At 51.1% G+C, this 15,298-nt stretch overlaps 2 protein-coding genes across 2 annotated transcripts in view; one reads left to right on the top strand and one right to left on the bottom strand.

Annotated features, from left to right (window-relative positions):
• The window catches only part of LOC125436508, a 12,191-nt gene extending 2,819 nt beyond the window's left edge, over nt 1-9,372 (top strand). The window contains exons 3-4 of the mRNA XM_048503572.1: nt 8,857-9,147; nt 9,261-9,372. Of these exons, the coding sequence (XP_048359529.1) occupies nt 8,857-9,147; nt 9,261-9,372 (403 nt within the window). The remainder of the gene's footprint in view (nt 1-8,856; nt 9,148-9,260) is intronic.
• LOC125436502 (neuronal acetylcholine receptor subunit beta-2-like) lies at nt 8,825-15,201 on the bottom strand. The gene is made up of 2 exons (XM_048503559.1): nt 14,149-15,201; nt 8,825-9,740 (listed from the first exon to the last, which is right to left on the bottom strand). The coding sequence occupies exons 1-2, from the start codon at nt 15,199-15,201 to the stop codon at nt 9,570-9,572; spliced, it is 1,224 nt and encodes a 407-aa protein (XP_048359516.1). The 3' UTR covers nt 8,825-9,569.
• Nucleotides 15,202-15,298: the final 97 nt, after the last annotated feature.

Below are 15,298 nucleotides of genomic sequence, written 5' to 3'. Positions count from 1 at the left end.
CTCTGGCTCAGCTGCTCCCAGAACCGTTCCTGCTCCAAGCGGTTTCGAGAGTTCTGCCCTCCAGGGCTTAGCAAGCGAAGGAGTCCCGACCCCCGATCGGGGGGGCTTCTTCGTGTGCGCCTGCTTTCCTTCCCATAGTGCAGTGGTGGCGAACCTTTGGCACTCCAGATGTTATGGACTACAATTCCCACCAGCCCCTGCCAGCATGGCCAATTGGGGCTGGGGCTGATGGGCAGGGGCTGGGGCAGGGGCTGATGGGAATTGTAGTCCATAACATCTGGAGTGCCAAAGGTTCGCCACCACGGCCATAGTGGGTCCGGGCTTTTGCCGCTGTGGCTCAGCCGGCGAGTTTCTCTTATGCAAAATGGTTTCCTACCAAAAAGGCAGCCTCTTTCTCCTTCTGTTTCCTCCTCCTCTCTCCTTTCCGTAACGCCCTGCCCCCCACCCCACCCCCCCATGGCCTCCCCCCCCCCCCCGTCCCCGTTCCCGTTCATCGCCCTCCCTGGTCCCAGAAGAAGACTTACAGATCAGAAACAGATAATAGTAGAATTTGTTCATGGGCTTATCAGCGCCCGCCGCTGCCACCACCATCTCGTATTGCAGGTCGCTTTTTGGGCTTTTTGTTTTTGTATGTCTGCTTTTAAGTGTCCTTCTAGAATCCCCCATCATTTGACGATTTGATGTCATCACATTCCGCCTGAAATTAAAACAAAAAAAACAATTTTCTGTACGGGTTTGCCTCGGCGTGATTCTTTCGAGGCGTCTGTGGTGTGTTCATTCCCCTGGGGGGGAAAATCCCGCATAAAAGCAGTTTGGACAGGACGCCGCCAATCACGGGCACTTTCCCCTGGCCCACGGCGGCCGGTTCCGATACAAGAGGTTGGACCTTGCTAGCGATCCAACCTTCACTTTGTTAATTGGAATGATGTCCTGGACAAGGTCGCCCAAGTCACTTGGATGTCAGCTTGCCAGTGAATGCCGCCTCCCGCCTCCCTTGCTCTGACTGGTTTTGAGAACATTGGAAGAGCCCTTCCGGATCAGAGGCCACCTTGTCCAACATCCTGTCTCACACAGTGGCAAACCAGGGCCAGTAACATAGAGGCTAAAGCCTTCATTAGAACATCGGAAGGGCCCTGCTCAACCAAACCAGTGGTCCCTCTAGTCCAGCCTCCTGTCCCACACAGTGGTCAACCAGTTCTTCTGGAGCAGGGGTCTGCAACCTGTGGCTCTCCAGATGTTCATGGACTACAATTCCCATCAGCCCCTGCCAGCATGGCCAATTTGCCATGCTGGCAGGGGCTGTTGGGATCTGTAGTCCATGAACATCTGGAGAGCCGCAGGTGGCAGACCACTGTTCTGGAGGGTCAATAACAGGACATGGAGACCTTCATTAGAACATCAGAAGAGCCCTGCTCAACCAAACCAGTGGTCCCTCTAGTCCAGCCTCCTGTCCCACACAGTGGTCAACCAGTTCTTCTGGGGGGTCGGTAACAGGACATAGAGGCCGAGGCCTTCACAAGAACATGAAAAGCATTTCTGGATCAGACCAGTGGTCTATATAGTACATCATCCCATCTCAATGCAGGGCCATTTACAGGGCGTAGAATCCAAGGCTTACAGAAGACCGTTCCTGGTTCAGACCAACAGTGCATCCAGTCTGCCGTCGCAAAGAGGGCCAATAACTGGGCATAGAAGCCAAGACGAACAGAAGAAAGGCATCGATAGTGGTCCATCAGGTACAGCATCCGGTTTCGTACAGAGGGTCAATAAAAGGGCATTGGGGCTGAGGCTGCACAAGCGTAGGATCAGACCAGCGGTCCATCCATTCCAGCATCCAGTCTCACATAGAGGACCAGTAAATAACAGGGCATCGAAGCCGAGATGTTCGTAAGAACGCAAGGAAAGCATTGCTGGATCCAGCATCCCGTCCCACACAGAGGGCCCGTAACAGGGCATAGAGACTGAGATCTTCGTAAGAATGTAAGAAGAGTCTTCCCGTATCAGAAGAGAAGAAGAGTTTTGATTTATACCCCCATCTTTCTCCTACAACAGTGATGGCGAACCTTTTCGAGACCGAGTGCCCAAATTGCAACCCAAACCCCACTTATTTATCGCGAAGTGCCAACCCGGCAATTTAACCTGAATGCTGAGGTTTTAGTTTAGAAAAAAACGGTTGGCTCCCTCCTCCTCAGCCCCACCCACTCGAGCAGGGGCCAGCCTACTCTAGCCTCCAGCAAGTCCCGCGCGCACCATTCTGTGCCTCTCTAGCATCTCTGCCTCCTCTGCACCCCCCCCCCCCCCGGGCAGCAGCCACCCGGAGCACAGGCACCAGGCCCCCCAGCCGAGTCCTCCCTGCTCACCATGGTGCACGCACGTCGTGCTCAGTGGACCAGGCCAGCCTAGATGTGTGTGTGGGTGATTTTCTGCCCCCCACATGATGAACTCTGTGCGCGCGTGCCCACAGAGAGGGCTCCGAGTGCCATCTCTGGCACCCGTGCCATAGGTTCGCCATCACTGTCCTATAAGGAGACTCAAGGTGGCTGACAAGCTCCTTTCTCTTCCTCTCCCCACAACAGACACCTTGTGAGGCAGGTGGGGCTGAGAGAACTCTGAGGGATAACTGGGACTAGCCCAAGGTCATCAAGTCCACTAGCCCATCGAGTCTACTAGCCCATTTCACACAAACACTTTTTCTGAAGGTCCAACAACAGCCCAAAGCCAGAGGCTTTCCGCTCACATTGGCTGATGGCAGTGGAATTCAGACGTTATTGAGCATAATTTACAGACCATAATTTATGAAGCATCTTCTTGATTCAGATCGAAAGCCACCCTGAGGTTTGATTCCCCCCTCTTCCCCCTGAGCAGCGGACTCTTTATCTGGTGAACTAGATTTGTTTCTTTGCTCCTGCACATGAAGCCTGCTGGGGTTGTTTGTTTCCCCACTCTTACGCATGAAGCCTGCTGGGTGACCTTGGGCTAGTCACAGTTCTTTCAGAACCCTCTCAGTCCCACCCATCCCACAAGACGTCTGTTGTGGGAAGAGGAAGGGAAAGAGTTTGTCAGCCTCCTTGAGTCTCCTCACAGGAGAGAAAGCTGGTGTGTAAATCCAAATTCCTCTTCTTCTATACCGCACTGGCTCTCAATTTCAGCTGCCAAGAGATGCATGCCTATGATAATCCCCTTTCTGTTCTAAGACTAAACTAGTCCCTTTCTCCAGAGGCAGCGTGGTATAGTGGTTAAGAGCGGGTGGATTCTAATCTGGAGAACTGGGTTTGAGTGGGAGAGGCTTATCAGGTGAACCAGATGTGTTTCTGCACTCCTGCATTCCCGCTGGGTGACCGTGGGCTAATCACAGTTCTCTCAGGACTCTCTCAGCCCCACCTGCCTCACAAGGTGTCTGTTGTTGGGAGAGGAAGGGAAAGGAGCTTGTCAGCCACCTTGAGTCTCCTTACAGGACAGAAAGGTGGGGTGTAAATCCAAACCTCCTCCTTCAAGAGACTGCCCTCTACCTCCTTTATATGATAGGCACTTGGAGTCGAACAGCTGCACTATATGAGGAGAGAGAAGGGGGGTCATAATTTTATAGCTCAGCCAGTGCTGGATTTTTTTGATGAAAGCAGGCCCTGGGGCCCCCGCCCCAATCCCCCCCCCCTCAAAACTAGAGGAAGGTGGAAACTAAGTAAAGCCGAAGATGACGACGGGTGTTTAAAATCCTGCAATTTGCAATTTCTCCTCTAAAAGGCATAAGAGGTTTGGTTAAATATTGTAACGATTGGCGGGGGAAAGGCATAAATGTTAAAATGAACACCCTGAAAAACTTTTGCCACAACTAAAGGGTTGTTTGGAGGCTACCCAGAGGTGGGATCCAGCAGGTTCTCACCAGTTCCCGAGAGTGGGTCACTAATTATCTGTGTGTGCCGAGAGGGGGTTACTAATTGGGTCTGCTTTTCCGTTAGAAATTCCATTAGGTCCAAAAATCATCAAGTCCTGTTGTTTCCTATGTGGCTGGTGAGCGAAGGTAGCAAACGGGATAATTCTCCCTGTTGGGCTGTTTTCAAAACATGTTTTAGAAATATGGTCAAGTTCCTTGTTTAAGGAAAGTCTCCTTCTTTTGATTTCTAGAAACACAATTAAGTATTTGAAAGTATTAAAGTGATAGTGACAGGCAGTCAATTAGAGGAGAAGTAGTTGTTTCTGTTGGCAGTAGACGATAGGACTTTGCTAGAAATGAGTTTAGGACTTGCTATAATGAGTTTACGTTATGGACAGAAAGATACCAGCTGGAAATTAGGAACTTTTTTTTACAGTAACAGAGAAATTATTAATGCCCCGCCCCCAGAATGCCCTGACCACGCCCGTCGTGCCCTCGCTTCAGCCCCATTGGCGCTACACCACTGTTTGAATTCCACCACCATGGGAACCTGTTACCAAAATTTTTGGATCTCACCACTGAGGCTACCGCGCGTTAGGGCAGCATAGTTAAGAAAGGCTTATGACGGTGTCGCGTAATATTACACACCTATGGCCCTAAATGTTGAGGCTCAGCCGAGTAGGGCAAATCCGACACCGAAGCTGGCCTTTGTTGTTAGTTACGCTTAACTAAAACCGCCTCCGGGCCTGTTCAAGCTTCATTCAATTGGACCCCAACGCCCCTGGGGCTTGCTGGGATGATACTCAGCTGTGCCCAAGCTGAGTTTGGCACAGTTGCTAGAAGCCCGGTGGCAGGCCAGGCCCGGAAGCCGATGCCATGTGCCAATAGGTAGAAGCTTGAGACAGGCCATATAGGGATTGGCCCCAGCCGTACTCCCGATGATAGCAAAGCTGGCCGGGCGCTGGGTGTGAGTTCCTGGGGGGTGTGTTGGAGGCGCGCTTGGCGGGCTGCACTGAAGCCGTGATCCCTGCCAAACACCTGCCTGCCTACTTCTTGCAGGAGGCCAGAAAACTGCCACTTCTCGGGAACGCGGGCTCTCTTCCAGGAAGCTTTGGCCGGAAGGCTCTCGGGGTTTGGGGTTGATTGATGGCTTCTGTTTGGAAGGATGTAGCCAAGTGATGCAGCAGTTTGGAGGAAAAGAGGAGGAGGTGGAGGGCGAGGAGGAGGAGGAGAAGAAGAGTTGTTGTTTAGATTTATACCCCACCTTTCTCTCCTCCTGTAAGGAGACTCAAGGTGGCCTACAAGCTCCTTTCCCTTCCTCTCCCCACAACAGACACCTTGTGAAGCAGGTGGGGCCGAGAGAGTCCTGAGAGAACTGGGACTAGCTAAGGCCAAGATTTACCCTGCAGGAATAATAGAGCAGGAAACACATCACAGTGGTTCACTAGATCAGCCTCTCTGCCACTCAGGTGGAGAGGAGTAGTAAGAATCAAACCCAGTTCTATCCAGATTAGAATCCACCTGCTCTTAACCACTAAGCCACACTGGCTCTCTTGGCAGTCCTTGATTGGGTCATCAAGAATAAGAAGAGTTGGATTTATATCCCCCCCTTCTCTCCTTACGAAACTACAACAAGCACCTGCACCCTGTGAGGTAGGTGGGGAGATTAGAGAGAGTCCTGAGAGAACTGTGACTAGCCCAAGGTCACCTTAAAAGCAGCAGGAATGTAGGAGTGCGGAAACACATCTGGTTCACCAGATCAGGCTCTGCCACTCAGGTGGAGGGAGCTGTGTGGGAACCAAACCCGGTCCTCTCCAGGATTAGAATCCCACCTGCTCTTAACCACTACACCACTCTGGCTCCTCACTGGCAGCCCACTTGATTGGGTCATCAAGAAGAAGAAGAAGAAGAGTTGGATTTCTATCCCCCCCTTTCTCTCCCTTACAAACGCTACAACAAACACCCTGTGAGGTAGGTGGGGTCGAAGAGTCCTGAGAGAACTGTGACTAGCCCAAGGTCACCCAGCAGGAACGTAGGAGTGCTTGGAAACACACCTGGTTCACCAGATCAGCCCTCCACAGCTCAAGTGGCAAAGGGAATCAAAACCCGGTTCTCCAGATTAGAATCCACCTGCTCTTTACCACGACGCCACTATTGAAGTTCGAAGCAGGGTTGTGGGGGGTCTGAATCATTTGAGAGTTGGGGGGGAGCTGCTTGTGGAAGAACAAAGTGCTGGAAGGTTAAGTTGGGTTGATGGTGTAAATTCTGCAGTAGGGGAAGGGGAACGTCTCCACTTGGCGAGCGGTAGGTCCCCGGTTCAAACCCCGGCTTCTCCAGTTAACAACTCCAGTTAACAACAACCCCATCATGCCAAATATCTCATCCTGAGACTGCAGAAATCCGCTACCAGCCCAAGTAGGGACCTTGGATCAGGGGGTCTCTGCTTGGCATGCAGAAGAAAAAAAAGAGGAATTTAGACAGTGGTGGGATCCAAACATTTTAGTTCCAGGTTCCCGTGGTGGTGGGATTCAAACAGTGGCGTAGTGCCAATGGGGCACGACAGGGGCGTGGTCGGGCATTACGGGGGCGGGGCATTAATAATTTCTCTGTTACTGTAAAAAACTCTTACTGTAAAAAAAAAAGTTCCTAATTTCCAGCTGGTATCTTTCTGTCTATAATTTAAACTCATTATAGCAAGTCCTGTCGTCTACTGCCAACAGAAACAACTACTTCTCCTCTAATTGACTGCCTGTCAAATACTTAACACTTTCAAATAATTTTGTTTCTAGAAATCAAAAGAAGGAGACTTTCCTTAAACAAGGAACTTGACCATATTTCTGAAACATGTTTTTGAAACAGCCCAACAGGGAGAATTATCCCGTTTTCTACCTTCGCTCATCAGCCACATAGGAAACAACAGGACTTTATGATTTTTGGACCTAATGGAATTTCTAACGGAAAAGCGGACCCAATTAGTAACCCCATCTTGGCACACACAAATAATTAGTAACCCACTCTCAGGAACTGGTGAGAACCTGCTGGATCCCACCTCTGAATTTAGATTTATACCCCAATTTTCTGTCCTGTAAGGAAACTCAAAGGGGCTTAAAAGCTCCTTTCCCTTCCTCTCCCCGCAACGAACACCTTGTGAGGAAGGTGGGGCTGAGAGAGTCCTGAGAGAACTGTGACTAGCCCACGGTCACCCAGCAGACTTTGTGTGGAGGAGCGGGGAACAAACCCAGTTCACCAGATCAGAGTCCGCTGCTCATGCGGAGGAGTGGGGAATCAAACCCAGTTCTCCAGATTAGAGTCCACTGCTCTTAACCAGTATGCCACGCGGACTTTTATGTGTCCCTCCCAGATGTTGGCAAAGAAGCCAAGACCTTCAGAACAACAGCTGTATCTATGCGTCTGTGTGTGGTCACGAGTTTGGCTCATTCCCCTAATATGAAGTCCTCAACCATGACACCGGTGTCCATTGGCAGGGTTTCATAGAATCATAGAGTTGGAAGAGACCCCTAAGGGCCATCAAGTCGAAACCCATAAGAACATAAGAACCAGCCTGCTGGATCAGACCAGAGTCCATCTAGTCCAGCATTCTGCTACTCGCAGTGGCCCACCAGGTGCCTTTGGGAGCTCACATGCAGGAGGTGAAAGCAATGGCCTTCTGCTGCTGCTGCTCCTGAGCACCTGGTCTGCTAAGGCATTTGCAATCTCAGATCAAGGAGAATCAAGATGGGTAGCCAGAGATCGACTTCTCCTCCATCAATCTGTCCAAGCCCCTTTTCAAGCTATCCAGGTGAGTGGCCATCACCACCTCCTGTGGCAGCAGATTCCAAACACCAATCACACGTTGCGTGAAGAAGTGTTTCCTTTTATTAGTCCTAATTCTTCCCCCCAGCATCTTCAATGAATGCCCCCTGGTTCTAGTATTGTGAGAAAGAGAGAAAAATTTCTCTCTGTCAACATTTTCTACCCCATGCATAATTTCATAAACTTCAATCATATCCCGCCTCAGACGTCTCCTCTCCAAACTAAAGAGTCCCAAACGCTGCAGCCTCTCCTCATAAGGAAGGTGCTCCAGTCCCTCAATCATCCTCGTTGCCCTTCTCTGCCCTTTTTCTATCTCTTCGATATCCTTTTTGAGATGTGGCGACCCCTGCAATGAAGGAACACATAATCAAAGCACCCCGGACAGATGGCCATCCAGCCTCTCTTCAAAAATCTCCAAAAGGAGAGTCTACCCCACCCCTCCGAGGGAGTGCATTCCACTGTTGAACAGCCCTGACAGTCAGGAAGTTCTTCTTAATGTTTAGGTGGAATCTCTTTTCCTGCACCTCGAACCCATCACTCCTGGTCCTAGTCTCTGGAGCAGCAGAAAACAAGCTTGCTCCCTCACCAACATGACATCCCTTCGGATATCTAAACATGGCTATCATGTCACTCTTAACCTTCTCTTCACCAAACTAAACCTCCTTAGCTCCCTAAGTCTCTCCTCATAGGGCATGGATTCCAGACCTTTGACCATTTTGGTTGCCCTCCTCTGGACCCGTTCCAGCTTGTCAATATCCTTCTTGAGCTGCAGTGCCCAGAACTGGACACAATATTCCAGGTGAGGTCTAACCAATGCAGAATTACATCCCTCGAGCTAGACACTATTCTCCTATTGATACAGCCCAGGATCGCATTGACTCTCTTGGCTGCCGCATCACACTGCTGACTCGTGTTCAGCGTGGTCTACGAAGGCCCCTTCCGCACGGGCAGAACAATGCGCTTTCAATCCGCTTTCAATGCTCTTTGGAGCTGTGCGGAATAGCAAAATCCACCTGCAAACCGTTGTGAAACTGGATTGAAAACGCATTATTCTGCACGTGTGGAAGGGGCCTTAAGACTCCCCAAAACATGGCAGAGTCCTTTCCATCCCCCAAATTCCGAACCAAAAGGACAAGCAGGTTCCTTCTATGTGACCTATTTTATTGGTTTAGCTGTGACAGCGTCGGCTGCGAGGGACGGGGAGGGTACAGTCAATGGCTATGTGGTGATAATGCTTTGGTCTCTCTGCTGAGGCCGCTGGTGGTTGTCAGGTGGAGAAACGTCCCATTCCTGGGAGACTGGAGCGCTCGTCTCTATTCCTCCGAGACCATACTTGGCAGCAATCTGGACAGGGAGATGGAAGAAACTGGGGAGTCAGGGGGCGGTCTGGAGCAGACAGCGGGTCTCTTTCCTCACACCCTTGCCTTGCGGTTTTACTGGTCATATCATGAACCGGTGGCACTGTATCCTCCGGGCAGACACCTGTCCTTCGCAACCCGGTTGCTGTTCCTTGAATATGTAGGGTATTTTTTCTAATCCCTGAGTTTGGGAGCTGGTACCCCGTAATTGGCACAAGCCAGGGCGCAGTGGGAAAGAGGGGGAACGCTACGGCCCTCTTTCAAAATGCCCCACGCGGCCGTGAGACCCCCGTGGAAGCGACCGTCCGGCCTTTGGCGGATGCATACTAACAGCGGTGGCAAAACGAGGACGTGTCCCCACGGCCGTTGGCGAGGAACTGATGTGCTCCAATGGCCAGTCAGTGTCCCTCGTGGCAGGAATCCCCCCTTTAACCCAAACAGGCTTCGTTCCTGGTACTAAAGCGAGATTCAGAAGGAGGTCAACAGTCCCTGGGAGGGTCCGGCAGCAGGGCACACACCCCCTCCCGCTATTTGGAGCCCGGGACACCGTGGCTGATCGGCATGAGCGAATTGGAGGCATAGTTTTGGAAGAGCGGCTGCAGGAACATGCCGATCGTGCCGAAGACGCAGACGAAGACGAAGATCCAAAGGAAGAGGCGGTCGATCACCATGGCTACGTACTTCCAGTCTTCGCTCACCTGGAACAGGGGAACAAGAGGGCAGAGTCAATCGATCTTTATGTGATAGCCAGAGGCCATTCAAATTCAGGCAATAATAAATCAACAAATTAAAAATGCAAACGTATTGGCAAAGGCTTTCACGGCCGGAATCACTGGGTGTTTGTGTGGTTTCCGGGCTGTGTGGCCGTGTTCTAGTAGCATTTTCTCCTGATGTTTCACCTGCATCTGTAACTGGCAGAGGATCCTCTGAAGATGCCAGCCACAGATGCAGGTGAAACGTCAGGGGAAAGGGCTACTGGAACACGGCCATCCAGCCCGGAAACAGTAAAACGCAAACATTTTAAAGTTAAATCTTGTAAACAAACGAGAGGACAGAACCTTGAAAGCTAAGAAATGTGTACCATTGTTGCAGATTACAATTTAGCCTTTACGTTACAACCTTTTTGCAATCTAAGGCGGATTCCGCACGGGCCAACAACAGTGGTGTGAAAACGGTGTGAAAACAGTGTAAACCCTTTCACACTGTTTTAAACCACTTTATACCGGTTTCACACCGGTTTTACACTGCTGTTTTTGGCCCATGCAGAATCTGCCTAAGTTTAGATGAGAGAAACATAAACCTCAAAGACACCAGTCACTATAAAACACACCTTATTCTCCTCAGTACCTGATAATTTTTCTAAAGTATTTTTAAGATGTAAATTCCGGATATGGAAAATACATGGGACCGTACAAGATATAATGCTTGACGTCTTCTATCTGATCTAAGCCGCAATCACCTATGCGTTAATCTTTCAGACTCTTGTAATAGCTTCCAAAAAGATTGGGGGGGGGGGGGCAGACAAAGTCAACAGAATCAGGCCTGGATGTTTTGTTCGGCCGACCCGTCTTCTTTTGGGAATTTCCCAGCCCACAGCAGGCCCAGAATTTCAGTCAAGCTGATCAGAAATGTCGGTTCTAGACCTTTGATGTCCACTCACCTGTTTTCCCTGCCACAGACCCAAAGTTCCCTGGGGTACAGGAACGATAAAGTGGAGTCTGAAGTTTTAGGACTAGTGTGGTGATGTCCTTATAGGGCTGGACTACTCCAGAGAGATCACACTTCAGATTCTCACTTGGCTGTGAAACCATTGCAAAAACCTTCGGCCAATCGGTCTAACCTACCTCCAAGGGGTGTTGTGGGGGTAACACAGAGGACTGGAGAGCTGCACGCTTTGTCTCGAGCCAGCGTGGTGAAGTGGTTAAGAGCAGGTGGATTCTAATCTGGAGAACCGGGTTTGATTCCCCACTCCTCCACCAGAGTGGCAGAGGCTTATCTGATGAGCCAGATGTGTTTCTGCACTCCTACATTCCTGCAGGGTGACCTTGGGCTAGTCACAGTTCTCTCTGAACTCTCTCAGCCCCACCTGCCTCACGAGGTGTCTGTTGTGGGGAGAGGGAGGGAAAGGAGCTTGTCAGCCCCCTTTGTGTGTCCTTACAGGAGAGAAAGGTGGGGTATAAATCCAAACCCTTCTTCTTCTTTGCTCACAATTGCCTCCTTACAATATTGCCTGTCACCCCGTCGTTTCCAGATTCTCCATTCCTGGTTCCTGTGCCAACCATTTAAAACTTGATACCCCTTTCTCAGCATCTATAAAGTAATCGCACCACCGAGGAGGGCGTGCATGGAATCTGCCAGGACACGGGGAGTTATAGGGTGAGGTACTTTGGTTGGGGGGGTGGAAAACTGGCCGATGCCTGGGTGTCAAATCTCAGGAGGAAGGGGGGATGATTGGACATCCCGCAGGCGAACACGGACTTTGTGCCAAGGGTCAGGACAGCGGTTGCTATGAAGGCGACCTACAGAGCAGAGAAGCCTACTTCTCTCTGCCTGCTTCACCGCTCCGCTCGCACACGCACACCGCCCCGTGCATGAATATTTCATGGGCCTTCAACACGGAGATCCAGCCAAGCAGAAGGGAAATATCGATTCCGGAGCTCTGCAGCTAAGTTGGCAAACACGGCTGCAGCACCGTTTGGGGGCCGGCGGGCAGGGAGGCAGGTCAGCGAAGGACAGCGTCCTCTGACTCACTGCTCTGGCGCGATTCGGTGGGCCGCGGGAGGGGCCGTGGGTCTCCCTGCAAGGGGGTCCGGGGATGAAATTTTTTTTGCAGGCTCCCTGCGCCAGATCGAGGCTTCTTGGCACGTCCCTTTTCTAGTCGGCCTGCCAGGTTAAACAGAATCGGCTGTTTGCTCTACCGACCGACTGGGACCCATTTTTCTATTGGAGTGTTAAGATGGAGGAATTGAGACACGCCTACAGACGCCGTTAGTTTTCTGAGGTTCTTTTGGCTACAGAGATCTCCTGAGAGCCAGCCTGGTGTAGCGGTTAAGAGCAGGTGCACTCTAATCTGGAGAACCGGGTTTGATTCCCCACTCGGCCGCTTGAGCTGTGGAGGCTTATCTGGTGAACCAGATTAGGCTGTGCACTCTAACACATGCCAGCTGGGTGACCTTGGGCTAGTCACAGTTCTTTGGAGCTCTCTCAGCCCCACCCATCTCACAGGGGGGTTGTTGTGGGGGGTGGGTGGAAGGGAAAGGAGATTGTCAGCCCCTTTGAGAAAGGGAGGATATAAATCCAACTCTTCTTCTTCTCCCTCCTCCTCCTCTTCCTCCTCCTATGGAGGGGGGAATGCTGTTGAGTTGCAGCTGACTTATGGTGACCCTGAAGGCTTTTCTACCAAGAGACCGTCAGAGGTGGTTTGCCTGCCTCTGCGTAGCAACCCTGGTATTCCTTGGTGGTTTTCCAGCCAGCATTGTGTAGTGACTAAGAGTGGCAGACTTGCCAAGAGGAGGCTGCCCACTGCATCCCTGCACGATGCCCTGCAAGATGATCTGGTCTTCTTCCAGGATCAGGCCACCAATACTAAACTGCCTGCCCTCTGAAGAGCCCCCTCGCTGCAACTCTGTGTGAGTTACTGTGCTGGCTTTTATCCCCTTCCAATTAGCCTCTGTCAGGGACTGATGCCCGTAGGCTTTTCAAATGAGCAGGGCGGGGGCCTCCGGGTGGCAGCCGCCGGCAGGGCCTTTTCAGCAGTGGTGCCTCATCTGTGGTCCTTTTTTGTTTGTTTCGTGCAGCCATTTAATTGATAACTTTTTAATATTCTGTTTTATGGTGCCCTTTTGTAAGTGGCTTCCTGCAGGCTCCCTGGAAGAGGCAGCATAAAAATTCCTTAAATAAATAGTTTCTGTTGGGCAGCCCTGTTGTTCATTGCCTTGTTGAAGGCTTTCATGGCCGGAATTACTATGTTGTGGTTTTTCCGGATTGTATGGCCGTATTCCAGTAGCATTTTCTCCTGACGTTTTGCCTGTGTCTGTGGCTGGCATGATCTGTGAAGATGCCAGCCACAGATGCAGGCAAAACGTCAGGAGAGAATGCTGCTAGAACACGGCCATACAATCCGGAAAAACCACAACACCCTAGTCCTGCTGTTCTCTCGTAGAAGAGCAAGATTCGAATCCAGAGGCTGACACAATATTCAGGGAACTTTGACTGCAAAATTTTGTCAAAAGGAGTTTTGGCCCTAGAAAGCTTACAGGCTGGAAATCCAGGTGGTCTTCAACGTGCTGCTAGACTTGAATCTTGTTCGTCTAAATGACTAGTTTATCTTTATTGCGGGGAAAGTTTTAATTTAAAACTGAATTTATATCCTACCCATTCCCAGCCACAGTTGGGCTCTGGGCGGCATATGACGTTTAAACAGACAATGGTATATGGGATGTAGAGGATAAGATATTACAGAAATACAAGATGATTATGTATTATTTAACCACAGCAGCTAGAATGGTATGGGCCAGACATTGGAGAACTAAAGAATCACCCCAAAAAGAAGAATGGGTTGTAAAGATACAAGAACTCAAAAATATGGACAAATTGTTATTGATTATCTTTTGTTATTAGATGAAAAGAAATATTATGTCTTAAACATGAATTAATTAACGAGAAATGTTATTGGTTTTGAAATTTAAGCTGAAGAAGAAGAAGAAGAGGAAGAAGAGGAAGAAGAGGAGGAGGAGGAGGAGGAGGAGGAGGAGGAGGGGAAAAGAGTTTGGATTTATATCCCCACTTTCTCTCCTGTAAGGAGACTCAAAGGGGCTGACAATCTCATTTCCCTTCCCCCCCACAACAAACCCCCTGTGAAGTGGATGGGGCTGAGAGAGTTCTGAGAGAACTGTGACTAGCCCAAGGTCACCCAGCTGGCATGTGTCGAAGTGCACAAGCTAATCTAGTTCCCCGGATAAGCCTCCACAGCTCAAGTAGCAGAGCGGGGAATCAAACCCGGTTCCTCCAGATTAGGGTGCACCTGCTCTTAACCACTACGCTGCCCTGCTCTCAACGGCAGGCCACAAAGACCACCCCTCGCTCCCCACCAGTGATTGTACTCACACTCTGGTCGTCGTCCTCGCTTTTCATGTGGTCCGCAATGAAACGGACTCCATCCACGGCTTCCTCCAGACCACAACAGCAAGGGCCGGGTGGCGCCACTTGCCCCGGCCTGTCTCGGTAACCGTTGACCCCGTCGGACGTTTCTGTGAAGGGCCTTCCGCTACCGCTGCCACCGCCGTTGCCGTTGCTTCCTGTCCCCAACTTGGCGGCAGTGGCGGGGTTGATGTAACGCATGCACGAATGAGCCCCTTCCCGCCTGAAGAAGCCCCCGGTGCTGCGTTCCTGGTTCTGGCGCTTCTGCCGCAACCGGTGGCGGGCGCAGTTCTGCCGCGGCTGCTTCATGAAGAGGAGGGTGGGCAGCTTTTCCAGGAACACCACTTTGACCCACGGCGGCATGGTGTGAGTGGTGGGCGAACGGTGGTGCACGTTCAGGACGCAAACGCTGGTGACGATGGAGAAGGTCACCAGGACCATGGTGAACATCAGGTACTTGCCCACCAGGGGCACGTCCAGCGAGGTCGGGGGCACAATCTTGGAGATGAGGAGAAGGAAGACGGTGAGGGCCAGCAGCACCGAGATACAAAGGGTCATCTTCTCGCCGCAATCCGAGGGCAAGTAGAAGACCAGGATGGCCAAGGAGGTGATGAGGATGCACGGGATGATCAGGTTGATGGTGTAGAAGAGCGGCTTGCGCCGGATGATGAAGTCGTACGTGATGTCCACGTAGGTGGAATCGTTGGGGTTCTCATTGCGGCGTCCCGGCAGGGCGATGATGTCCCACTCGCCGCTGGGCGTGAAATCGTCCAGGCTGGCCACCTCGCTCTTCAGCACCAGGTCGATCTCCGTGCGGTCGTACGTCCACGAGCGGAACTTCATGGTGCAGTTCTGCTGGTCGAAGGGGAAGTGCTTCACCTCGATTTTGCAGGCACTCTTGTAGATGGCGGGCGGGAGCCAGAAGATGCTGCCGTCGTAGGAGACCACCGCGTTGGAATAGAAAGACACCTCGTACATCCCGTCGGCACTGCAGGAGAGGAGAAAAATGTCATGATACATAAAAAAGAGAGTAAAAGTTCATAAAAGGGTCATTTCAAGTTAGCAGAAGTTTGTCAACCCCAGAGGCCAGAGACAGTAAGTCTAGGAGTGAAGGAGA

This window comes from Sphaerodactylus townsendi, linkage group LG01, assembly GCF_021028975.2.
Source record: "Sphaerodactylus townsendi isolate TG3544 linkage group LG01, MPM_Stown_v2.3, whole genome shotgun sequence".
NCBI classification, from domain to species: domain Eukaryota; kingdom Metazoa; phylum Chordata; class Lepidosauria; order Squamata; family Sphaerodactylidae; genus Sphaerodactylus; species Sphaerodactylus townsendi.
Note: the sequence above shows the minus strand (reverse complement) of the source record. Positions and strands in the feature narration are given on the sequence as shown.

Excerpts from the sequence above, each read along its gene's own strand:
- LOC125436502 (XM_048503559.1), bottom strand. The coding sequence starts at position 15,201 with ATGTATCATGACATTTTTCTCCTCTCCTGCAGTGCCGACGGGATGTAC. Across the intron at positions 9,741-14,148 it reads GCGAGGACGACGACCAGAGT|GTGAGCGAAGACTGGAAGTA; the intron begins GTGAGTACAATC and ends CCCCTGTTCCAG.